The sequence below is a fragment of the Cydia splendana genome, chromosome 18 (genome assembly GCF_910591565.1).
Source record: "Cydia splendana chromosome 18, ilCydSple1.2, whole genome shotgun sequence".
Classification (NCBI taxonomy): Eukaryota; Metazoa; Arthropoda; class Insecta; order Lepidoptera; family Tortricidae; genus Cydia; species Cydia splendana.
The window spans coordinates 6,279,610-6,292,129 of NC_085977.1; the positions used below are offsets into that span (position 1 = coordinate 6,279,610).

General features: G+C 36.8%; 2 protein-coding genes and 1 long non-coding RNA gene across 4 annotated transcripts in view; 1 reads left to right on the forward strand and 2 right to left on the reverse strand.

The window, feature by feature from the left end:
* The window catches only part of LOC134799417 (transcription initiation factor IIA subunit 2-like), a 215,563-nt gene that overhangs the window by 79,723 nt on the left and 123,320 nt on the right, over positions 1 to 12,520 (reverse strand). The window lies entirely within an intron of this gene.
* The window catches only part of LOC134799429 (uncharacterized), a 78,564-nt gene that overhangs the window by 7,313 nt on the left and 58,731 nt on the right, over positions 1 to 12,520 (reverse strand). The window lies entirely within an intron of this gene.
* On the forward strand, positions 831 to 6,958 carry LOC134799406 (uncharacterized). Its single transcript, XM_063771800.1, has 2 exons — positions 831 to 911; positions 3,414 to 6,958. Exon 2 carries the CDS (start codon positions 3,422 to 3,424, stop codon positions 6,917 to 6,919), a length of 3,498 nt encoding a protein of 1,165 aa, XP_063627870.1. The 5' UTR covers positions 831 to 911; positions 3,414 to 3,421; the 3' UTR covers positions 6,920 to 6,958.

Genomic DNA, 12,520 nt, shown 5'->3' on the forward strand with positions numbered 1-12,520 from the left:
GTGCCTCCGTGAGGGACAAAACATACGCAATGCGACAATATTAAAAACACGTTTTAAAATTCCTGACAATATACCCAAAAACAATCTACGTAATTCGGTCGGGTTATTTGTTGCCCACCATAGACCATACTAAATTTATGGTGGAGAACAAAAAAAGTGATACTGTGACAAGGACAAGCAATAATACCGCTTTCTCTGCTACTCCTTCTGAAAGTTCTATAAGTGTATCTCGTTCGGTCATTTGGCCCCTCCCCCGTTTCATCTCTATATTATTGTACCTCTATGGAGTTTTCACTTCTGCCGGCACTCCCGGAGTGCAACCCGTTGTTTTATTCCATGAATCTAGTATTTTAACTGGATAAGGCATGATGGGTGGGGGAAATGAGCGAACGGGATAGTCTTATGTATCTTTCAGTAGGAGTAGCAGCGAAAGTGCTATTATTGCTTATCCTTGTCACAGTCTCGCATTTTTTTTATTCCTCACCATAAATTAGTATGGGTTATGGTGGGCAACAAATAAATTCGACTAATCATAGTGTCGCATTGCCTATGTTTTGTCCCTCACGGAGGCAAGCGTATACCTCTTCTATTAGGATCCTACCTTCTATGTTTTATTCATTCAATTTCATCGTAGAGTTGCAAGCATTAAGAAAATTCGATATTAGGTCATTACCGGTTTTAGTCCATCCTTAACCCAGAGTGATTTCTGAACGAACGATTCGCCTTTGTGTCACTTTTAGCGCAGCTGTGGCGCGGCACTGTGTCTGTGTGCGTGTGTTTTGTACACGTTTTGTACGTAAGTATACATATTTCCTTTATATTCCATTAGTCAGCCGGTGAGCCGGAGGCCGGGTAACTTTAGCGTTTCCTCGATTACTCCGTATTAGTACGAGTTTTGCAGTAATATTTATGTAAGTACATTTCTATACATCTCTTAGGTTGTATTTAGTAATATAAATATGTATTTATATTGTAACAAGTAGGGTAAGCAAGCCAAAAAAGTATACCTATGTACAATACAAGTATAAGTAGGTAGGTACTCGGAGTGACTAACAAATAATTTCTACTAATGGTGCAATAATTTGTAGTCTGTTTTTCCTGTTACACAAAAATAGCTTTGCTGAACACGGTATAATTAGGTATTTGGCTATAATAAATGATTCTAGAATTCTGGACTGGTACCTAACTAATTGATACAAACAGACATTTAGAAAATCCGGTTAAGAGTTGTTTATAATAATATAGCGTATTACAAAAACATAGTGTAGTCAACAACAATATATGTTTATGTTTAATCGATTAAGAGTCCACATATTGTAAAAAGCATAGCTGGGCATTAACTCGTTAATCCGTTAATCGTTAATTAACGAAGTTAAGATTTCGAGTAACGGATTAACTTTTAAGTTAACTTTAAAAACCTGTAACGGACTTGTTAACTTCCGGTAACTTTTCTTAAGTCCGTTAATCGTTAATACCTAAGTACCTACTCACACCAAGGCCGCGCGCTGCCTCAAATATAATCACTAGTATACCTTCGAGTGCTGCTGTGGAACGCCTGTTTTCGGCGGGAAAAGATATTTTTTCTCCAAAACGGGCGTCGCTATAAGACGACAATTTTAATATGCTCATGTTCATGAAGGGGAACATGCACCTTATGGCAGATGCTAGTGAATGATATTTTTATTGGCTATGCTATTATTAATTAGTAGATTAGTCTTTAATAAAAATCAAAATTTATGATTATTTCTCCTAGTTTTATTTCTTATTGCGTATATTTACGATTTCGAGTTAACGATTAACGATTAACTTTAACTTCCGTTAAAACTTTTGAAAAGTAACGTTTTAACGTTTAACGAAGTTAACTTTTTATTTAACGGATTAACGATTAACGAAGTTAACTTTTTGATTAACGGTGCCCAGCTCTGGTAAAAAGTATATGCATACTTGCCTATCCTCCTAAGGCCCAAGGTCCTACCTACCTATATAGACCTAAGTATAGTAGGTAAGTACTTATTCAGCTTATAGGAGCAATTTTCGTATTTTTAGCATTTGCGTTAGAAAATCATAAAAATTTTAAGGTGCCTGTAGACCTGTTCGTGATTTTTAGGGTTCCGTACCCAAAAGGTAAAACGGGACCCTATTACTAAGACTTCGCTGTCCGTCCGTCCGTCCGTCCGTCTGTCTGTCACCAGGCTGTATCTCACGAACCGTGATAGCTAGACAGTTGAAATTTTCACAGATGATGTATTTCTGTTGCCGCTATAACAACAAATACTAAAAACAGAATAAAATAAAGATTTAACTGGGGCTCCCATACAACAAACGTGATTTTTGACCGAAGTTAAGCAACGTCGGGCGGGGTCAGTACGGAACCCTTCGTGCGCGAGTCCGACTCGCACTTGCCCGGTTTTTTTAATATCACGATGGAGGTATAAGCGCGCTGCCCGCCTGATCTTAAGCAGCTACCGCAGCCTGTAAGCGATTGCAAGCGTTGGTACTGACATGCTATTAAAACATTTTGCTATAAGTATTTTGTCGAATGACAAGCCCAATAAAATCATTCTTCAAGTATTATGTTTTCAAGAACTTAGTAATTCTATTTAATGGTATAATATTGATTAGATAAAATAAGAAAGTAAAGTTTTACAGATATCAATATCAATTAATTGGAGACTTATTGAGTTAAAATCCAAACCTTGTGCATCTACCTATAGTTGCTTTTATACATTACTTTCTATCTTGTTGTATTGTTGTAATAATTTATTTGGTCTTGATTATACCAAAAATAGTTTAACGAGTGTAGGAGTTATTGTTGAGTGTGGGGGCGTAAAAACATGAGCTCATCATTGACTTAGGCCAACACGGCCAATCATATCGTGCTTTGGCAAAATATTAACGACAGATTATAACAGTATGTATAGGAAAGATTCAGAAACTTCTCACTTTTTTGTATGGGGATTGAAAGTTTCCGGAACATAAAATGGGAATTTCTAATATTAATGTGAAATATACAAGAAATTTTTGAGAAGATTTCCAACTTTTTGGAAACGTTCCGTAACTTTCACATCTGTAGATAGGTAGTTTACTCGTAAATCTAGTTTAGTTTAACTCTAATATCTTATCAATGGTTTTCAATTAATTAATTTATCCAATTGTTGTATACCAATTGATTCCTTTAAGCTGCATCTTTTACTAAGGTGTGCCAAATTGCCAATACAGAGTCTATACAATTTTCAAACATTTTGTTACAAGACGAGAACCATGTATTATTTTTAATAATTTATAAACTTTGACAAAATGCCCTGTAACTGTAAAATACAGGGTGACTGCTTAGCTGCTCACACCATCTGAATAACTCTGTAATTATAATAAACACGAGTTTAATATAATCAGAAATCTTTTATCATTTACAGAATCCATCATGGCGCCGTTAGTGCTTGAAGGTGCCACATTAGGTAAGCGACATCAGCATTACAATCAACTTTTGAAGGATGTCGCTCCCACCAATGATAAACCAGCTAAAATCGACTACAACAAGACTGACATCGAAAATCTGTTCAACATTGATCTTGCCAGCAAAATACGGGATTTGGAGTACATCCTCGACGTCCTAAAAGGCGAAGATATGCTGTACGTGTCAAGAGCCATAAAACGGTCGAACTGGTTATATACTGATGCTCAGTACGCGCATATAATTGATCCTGAGTACCTGCATTCTGAACTGTTCCCTCAGATGATGCCGAAAGCAAGTAGTAAATTTCTACTTCACATTAGGCTTACCTTGAAAAACGAAGCTATGGTGGAAAAGTTTTTCCAATATTTCAAAGAAAAAAATCTAAAGACAGCCATCAAATGGTTACCAAACTGTCCAATGAATGCAGTAGAAGAAGCTGTAAAAAAACACAACGTGAAAATATCGCCTGATATATTTGGACGACTGTGCAGAAGGTCGCCTACAATACTTGAAATATTTCTCAAGTCTACAGATAACCATCACTACAGAACTGAGCATCTAAAAGCTGTGATGTTCCTTTTGACTACCCATACAGATCTATATCTAGATGCTTTAGAAAAAAATGACAGATATAATATGCCCACTATGACAAAAAAGCATACCGAAATCGTTATGAAAAATTGTTATCAAAGGATTATTGACAATTTTGAAAAATACATTTACTGTATCAACATCGACACTTTTGCCAAAACTCTGAAGAAAGAAGATATAAAACCGTTCTTACGTACTCAACTTGAAAACAAAGAATTAAAGCGTTGGTTTGATCAAGACAGACTCGGCAACTTCATCAAATACATGCCGAAAGAGGAGAAGTCTGAATTTATGAAGCAATGCATTGACAGGACAGTGACAGACACTAGTGATAGTGGTTGTATAACACTGAAATGTTCAGCTGTGGCAATGAGTTGCCGTGGCGGTGGCGGTATTGGCAGCGCCAGCACATATCGCTGGTACAAATATGCTCCATTTGGTGTCGCATTCCCCGAATTGAAAAAGCTAATACGCGCTGAATCTAACCCTGATGAGAGAAACGCCATGTTGATGATTTTGGTAGAAAATGCCAGCAAAAATTTAACGCACATTCAAAATGTACTACAGTACTATCGGGAGAGGCACATTAACGAGCCCTTCCGGTTCAAAGTCCAGTTCGTTAATGATTTACTGCATAAAACACATCCTCAGCTTTACGATGAAACCATTTGGAGCATCCTTGATGAACTCTTCCGCAGTATGGAAGTATACATTGAGTCTGAAAATAATGTCCAAACGTGCATTAAGGCCATAATAGCATACAAAGTCACTCACGATCAGGAAGTACCTGCAATTATAGAACAAAAATTCACCTTCGACCTTTTAAGAAATTACGAAAAGAAATTAAAAGGCGTTCTAAAAGAGAAAGTCTTTAACTACCTGTTTAATTTGTTGTTAACTAAATTAGACAAACATGTGATTTCTCACCAAACAGAGTTCGGAGAGTATGTCAACTTATTAAAACAAGGTCTTGATCTATTGAATGTATGGAAAAAAGACCTTAGTGATTACCCATTACTGATAAACAAAATTAAAGATTGTGTTAAGATTAAAAAAGAAAAAGGATGGACTACATCCTTGATGCCTTTGTATGATATTAAAAAGTCTTGGAAGAGGTACATATTTGAGGACTCCCTTGCTATATCTCCATCTGAAGTTGTATGCATGAACGCATTAAAGCATGATCCCGAAATGTTTATAAGACACAAGGATGAACTAGATAAGCTGCGTTATAACGACTCCACGTCTATAGAAAAAGTGTTACGGAAATTACGGATCTACTGGCCGCATACCATAGCCAGTGAATGGACGGCGGCTTACCGCAACCGACTTGACAAACCCGGAGGACACAAAGCGCTTATTCGTGGTCTCTACTGCTTGCTTAATCAGCAGGAACTGTTGGAATTTCTGAAAAAATACGAACCTCAGGAAACTAAAATAAATTGGGCTGATACAGACGAGCTCCAGATGAGTTTACGCAAGAACATCGCACAAAGTATGCATACTGCTCGGCCTCAGGTCTCACCTGATGCTATTTTGTGGTATGCAAAAGGTGACTATGTGCAATTCACTCAACCTGCTTTAAGTTCCATCCTGTACAACTTGCGATCCAGTCACAGCCGCGATGTCGTGCTGAAGCTTCTAAATGGTATAGTAACATTACAGAAACATGGTATACGTCTGGCATTTGCTAAACTATCAACATCTGAAATGAAAAAGATATTTGAAGACGTTTGGAAAACAACAAAAAATTCTTCTGTTCGCGCAGTTCTCTTCCAAACTACCAATGAGATGTTATGTAAGGAACCTGACGTAACATTGATTGCAGAGGTGTGGGAACTGATGCAAACCTTTATCGATAGCTTGTCAGCAGAGGAAGATAAGGCTACATATAACTCTTTCGGCAAAGTAGCTAATATACATAGCAGCATTAAAGCTGCCTATTGCAAGAAAAGTTACAAGGTCCTGAAATCTCTTCCATCCAAAATTGATTGTCAAAGCACATTGCAAAAAATAAAAGAAGAGATAAGTAATATTATTGAAGAACTGGATTATGAATTCATAGCGAATATAATAGAAGAATTCGCAAATGATATTCTTATTAAGAGTAGTTATGGATATCAACACAGGCATGACATGAACGTATTGACAAAATATTTATTATGTGTTGTTGATGAAAGCGATCAAACTGCGAAATTTAATAAGGTGTTTGTACCTTTAATGGAAAAGTCACTGGCTTCATGGAATAAAGTTAACGATCGTCAATTAATTGTGAAACAAAACTTTGAGCAAATAGTTGTACATTTACTTCGATCGATAGACTATCCATTCTTGAAGAGCAAAGCAAATCCGAGTCCATTGTATCGTAATATACTGAAAAAACTAGAGAGCACACTGCCAGCTACCCAGAACATCATCTTATTCCAACAGTTGAAATTATCGGCGGCATTTGTAGACATATTATATAAAAACAAGCCTGATTCAATGACTGAGAAATCACAACTATATGATCTATATTCAGCAAGCACAGATGATATAACAAAAATAATAATTAAATATCTAAAGGAAGATGTTGCTAAATATGATACATTAATCTACCGCCCATTCGCTAGAGCCTTAGAATCTGTGTTTGACTTTTTCGAAGTAAATGTATTGACAAAGCTAAAATTCTTAATACGCATGATGGCTGAAAAGGATTTTGTTCCGGTTTACTTGGTAACTATCAAGATGCTACCCACTTACTTCGACGATGACGAGAAAGCGCTTTTGAAAGAAATTCGAGACTTAATTACATCGCATCCATCTCCACTAGTACAAATAAATTACTTCATGAAATTTGGCACGGATCCGTTGCCTGTGCCTGAAGAAAAATAATTTCACAAGTTTTCACGATAATAATAGCATTTTACTACGCATTTATTTTCTTGTTTTTTAGAGCAAGTGACTCCTACATTATGACTCTCACTCCAGACTGAGCATAGTAGCTCTACCCCCTCTGCCACAAATACGGTAGTTTACTCCATTTTCGAGTCGAAAGTGTCTTTGTGTGACGTCCGTGTCTTTGAACGGACCAATCACGGCACGGGACCTCGCTCACCTCGTCCCCTGCACTCCTGTATTTTTGGCAGCATCAGTTTCATGAAATAATTGCTCTAAACTCCGTCTAGAGGATTCCTAGCTCTATGCTCTCACATCAAAAATCTGGTTCAAATGTAGGATTGATATTGCAATTCAATACTCACGGCTTATTATATTTACGCATGCACAGCAACTGTAGAGAAAAAATGTTTTCACATCACCTAATCAGAAAATTGATTTTTCTTCCCTGCTAGGAGGGATCAAAGTGGCACTTTTCTGTTCAACGACATTTCATTGCCAGTATAAAATATTAATATAATTAACTATGAACATCGTATGTACAGCCTGGCAAAAAAGAGTAGAAATTAAAAAGTGGCAACACTGTAGTGTCAACCCTAAGATGTTTTTATTTTCCTCATAGGTGATGTGAAAAGCAGTATGTGTCACACGGTATCAAAATTATTTCGTCTTGGGCGTTAACACTTGAATCCCTCATTACGCTCAGGATTCTACTTTAGAGTCCCTCACTACGTTCGGGATTCTATTGTAGAATCCATCGCTTCATTCAGGATTCAATGTACGCCCTTGACGGAAATATATCATTTTGATCCCTTGTAACACAAACTACTATATCTACACACATATCATAAACCCTCTATGATGCCTTCAAAATCCGTAAATAATGGCCCACATTACGATAAACTGTTTTGTTACAGCAAATTTCTTATCTGTGAAAATGTTGTAATAGCTTCATTACTATATCAAAATCGATTTGGTAATGCATTCAGATTGCGAACAAGTATATCTCTAAATTAAAAAAAAACTACGGATGCGTGACGTGCGTGAAAAAAGTTTTAATTTGCCGCCATTTGACGTACAGTTTATCTTTTAATTAATTAGTAAGTAAAATAGTTATTTGTTTTACAAGGGGGCAAAGTTGTTGTTTAACCGCTCGTGCTTATATTGATACCCGAGCAAGCGAAAGATTCCAAAATTGAACCACGAGCGTAGCGAGTGGTTCGAAAAATGGAATATTGAGCGTTGCGAGGGTTTCAAAGCACGAGGGTTAAACATGCTCCCGAGTGAAACACAAAATTTTTCACCACACCAACCCGAAGCAAATATTAAATGTAAAATTCAAACGAATGTTATTAAATATTTATCATCCAAAATCATCATTTAAAAGTCAATTCTACCAGCAAACATAAGAAAACAATTCAAAATTGGCATTTGATTACTTTGCCCCACATGTGAATTACTGATAGCAAAGTCCAACTTTGCTATCCGTTTTTGAAGTGCAAAGTAAGCCTTTCCGAGCTGGTGTGGTGAAAAATAATTTGTTTTGTTGTTTTTAAAGTAACTATAACAAAAGTTTCGTGTAAAATGTAAGATAAAGATATTTCGGAGACGCCATGCCCATACAACCATTTCCAGTCGCCGTTACGACGCGGTGTTGACACATCTTGTGTCGACACCGTCTGTTTCGGTCACAATTCCAGTCGCAGAGTCGTCGCCGTGTCGACACAGTTACCAGAAATGGGGAAGGGTCGACACATGACACAAAGTGACATAAAGTGTGGTCGCCGTGTGCACACATTGTTTCGGGTTTGCGACTACTTTATGCCAAAATCATTCGTGCATTCGTTCATTTTGTTCCTGTCAAATGGAAACTGTCAGATGGAAAAATACTTAAATAAAAATAAGTGACATTAATACGCCATCTCTAAAACGGATTACAAGACGTAATTATATATTGTTTGCATTTATATTACAATATGACTTAAATTATTATGGGGAATTAAACTGCTCGAGTGATTTGATAAACTAAGTGTAATATAATCAACGCGCCACCACATTGTTTTAGTTTAGCCGGAAATGAAATTGTTTACTTCTCAGTGCCTGTGTTCATAACTATATTATTTGAAGCATTTTTAGTACTTCGATGCGTATACTATACTTAAATAACAGAAATAACGCTTTACATACTACGAAACTTGTTAATTATGATGTATAAATATGGTTTAAGGCTGAGAAATATTGCAGTCACAAAGTAGTTGCAATGTTTCGACTTTGTGTCGACTCTGTGTTGACACATGACACGCGCTGTCAAAAGTAATAACAAAGTTACTGGTATGTTACTGGATTTGCAAAATGGCTCCTTGTGTTGATTTGTTTTCAGATATTCTCAAAGTGTAAAAATGCCGTGGTCAGAGATGGGCATTAATCGATTAACTGTTTATTCGACTAATTAATGGAATAAAAAAAGTTAATTCTCAAATTTTAATCGCGATTAGTTTAGTCGACCTAACATAGATTGAAATTGAATTAATCTGAATATTAATCGAATAAATTATCGATTAAATCTCGATTGAAAGTTGACAGGGGGTCATTTTTGTACGTAAAAATAATAGAAATGTCTTGCATGCAATCTGGTAGCAAAACACTTTGTCATAAAAGTCGAGATGGGTGTCGATATATAGGTTTTAGGGAGTGCCGATTTCAAAAATAATGACCATTTTGGAATCCGAAATGGCGGCCATGCACTGTGTCATAAAAGTCGTCATGGATGTCGTTTTATACGTTTTAGGGGGCCCCAATTTTGAAAATGATGACCATTTTGGAATCCAAAATGGCGGCCATGCACTATGCCATAAAAGTCGTCATGGGTGTCGTTTTATAGGTTTTAGGGGGCGCAGATTTCGAAAATGATAACCATATTGGATTCCAAGATGGCGGCCATGCACTATGTCATAAAAGTCGTCATGGATGTCGTTTTATAGGTTTTAGGGGGCCCCGCTTTCGAAAATGATGACCATTTTGGAATCCAAAATGGCGGCCATGCACTATGTCATAAAAGTCGTCATGGGTGTCGTTCTATAGGTTTTGGGGGCCGCAGATTTCGAAAATGATAACATTATCAATTTAAAAATGGCGGCAATGCACTATGTCATAAAAGTCGTCATGGATATCGTTTTATAGGTTTTAGGGGGCGCAGATTTCGAAAATGATGACTATTTTGGATTCCAAGATGGCGGCCATGCACTATGTCATAAAAGTCGTCATAGATGTCGTTTTATAGGTTTTAGGGGGCGCAGATTTCGAAAATGATGACTATTTTGGATTCCACTTGTATGACATCATACGTAGCCGCCATCTTGGATTATAAAATGATCATCGTTTTCGAATTCTGCACTCCCTAAAACCTATAAATCGACATCCGTGACGACGCAACTTATCTTTATTTTCAGATCTAACAAATTGCTACAGAATACAAAGGACAAAAAAGAAGCGAGGAGGTAATGAAACAAGCAAAAATACAGATGATTCCTCGACGCAATTGAGTGATTCTTAAATTGTGTCCAGATTTTTTTGTCATAAAAGTTTTTATTTTTCACATATTACTCTCACAAGTTCCGTGACATTTCGACCTTGTAATTTTTTAAGTAAATGTTTTTGTTTATCTATGAGGATCTCACTAGAATAATATAATCAAGGTATGTTTATATTTGATGATTGAAATAGTAACGCAAAAAAAAAAATGTGTGTCTTATATTCCTGCCGAAGACTTTTATTTTACCTATTCCTTCTACACAAGTTTGGCCAAGTAATAAGAATTTAGGGCTCTCAATTTTATTTTGACTTCTACAACAGTAAAGCTACGAGGCCATGTTTGGTATCGTTTTCGTATAAATTCGCAGTACCAAATTTAGTTAAGGTATCACATTGACACCATTCCGAAGTAAAAACATATAAACTTATTAAAATACTTTTTTTTAAACTCCTCTTCACGCTTAAACTGCTGAACAGTTTTAATTTAAATTTGGTACACATATATTTTGAGTCCCGAGACAGGACATAATAAGTTATCTCAAAAATCATCCTTTAAAGGTGTGCAATGAGGTGTAGGTGGGAATTCAGAATTGACTTCTTAAAGTTAATACTGTTTAAGTTTAGGTTTGAAGTCATGTTTTTTTATCATTTTTAACTAAATCAAAGATGTAGACCATCCCAAATTTCATATAAATCGGTGCAGCGGTTATTGATTTCCCGTACAAATTTCCACGCCACTTTTCACACCTTCAAAAGATGATTTTGGTTATAAGATCTATCCTATGTCCTGTTCCGGGACGCAAACTATTTCTATACCAAATTTCAACGAAATCGGTTCAGCGGTTAAGCGTCAAGAGGAGTTTCAAAAAAACCGGCCAAGTGCGAGTCGGACTCGCGTATTAAGGGTTCCGTACATTAAGTCCGACTCGCGCTTGACTGCACATTTCTAATAGGTTTTCCTGTCATCTATAGGTAAAGAACTATTTTGTGTATTCAGACGGACATACATACAGACGCACGAGTGATAATATCCTATAAGGGTTCCGTTTTTTCCTTTTGAGGTACGGAACCCTAAAAAGAATTTTTTTTATTTTGTGGAATGGTGTCAATGTGATACCTTAAATGGATTCAGCACCCCAGATTTATACGAAAACGATACCAAACACGGCCTAGCACCTTCACTGATATAGATATATCAAGATAAAATTGAGAGCCCTAAATAAACTTTCAAGAGCGGATATCTCAAAAACTATTCAATATATCGAAAAAATTGACTGAATAAACTTGTAACAAATTAAATTAACTTTCATTTTGTATAAGTGGCCATGTCGGTGAGATGCATAGTTTCCGAGATATAATCGAAAAACCGGAAAATGGGACCTTCAAAGCCCCCTCTCTCCCCCCCGCTCAAGGGCTACGGCCGGGGACTTTTGATATGTTCACCACCTAACTTATCAAACCGAGTTACGGAGTCAAAAATTGTGTTCCGAGCATTTCCCTCTACAACTTTTGGAGCATTCGTTGCCTGACCTAAGTAGCTTATTGCATTTCTTTAAAAACTTTTCTGTAAAAGGTTGACGGGTGTTGGGTGTTTATATGGTTTCGGTCGATTATTATCATTTGCATTGCCCATGATGACTTACTAGAATTACGAGCACACGAGACACTAATGGTAGTTTGACAAACCTTGGTTTTCAAGAGGTATTTTAAATTGACATTTGCTGTCACAAATTTGCTGTCAGATTTAGTCGCAAACCGCACGCAAAGTGCACACAAATGTGTCGACACCTTGTTACGGAAAAGTGTTGACACGGCGACGACACTTTGTTTCGAAACAATTCTAGACACATTGTGTGGACTCTGTTACGACACATCTGACATTTAGTTACCACTTTGTGATTCTGCGACTGGAATGGTTATATGGGCACCTCATAGGCTCATATGATATGAGCCTACGATATGAGTCATATCCGCGAGTTCCGCCAGAGAACAAAGTGCCCCAATGTCGGCTGTAATATGAGGTTCGTGAATATATCATAGAAAGTTTATAATATGTGTGTAGATAAA

What these genes read in the sequence shown, in the direction of transcription:
- LOC134799406 (XM_063771800.1), top strand. Translation starts at nt 3,422, where the DNA reads ATGGCGCCGTTAGTGCTTGAAGGTGCCACATTAGGTAAGCGACATCAG.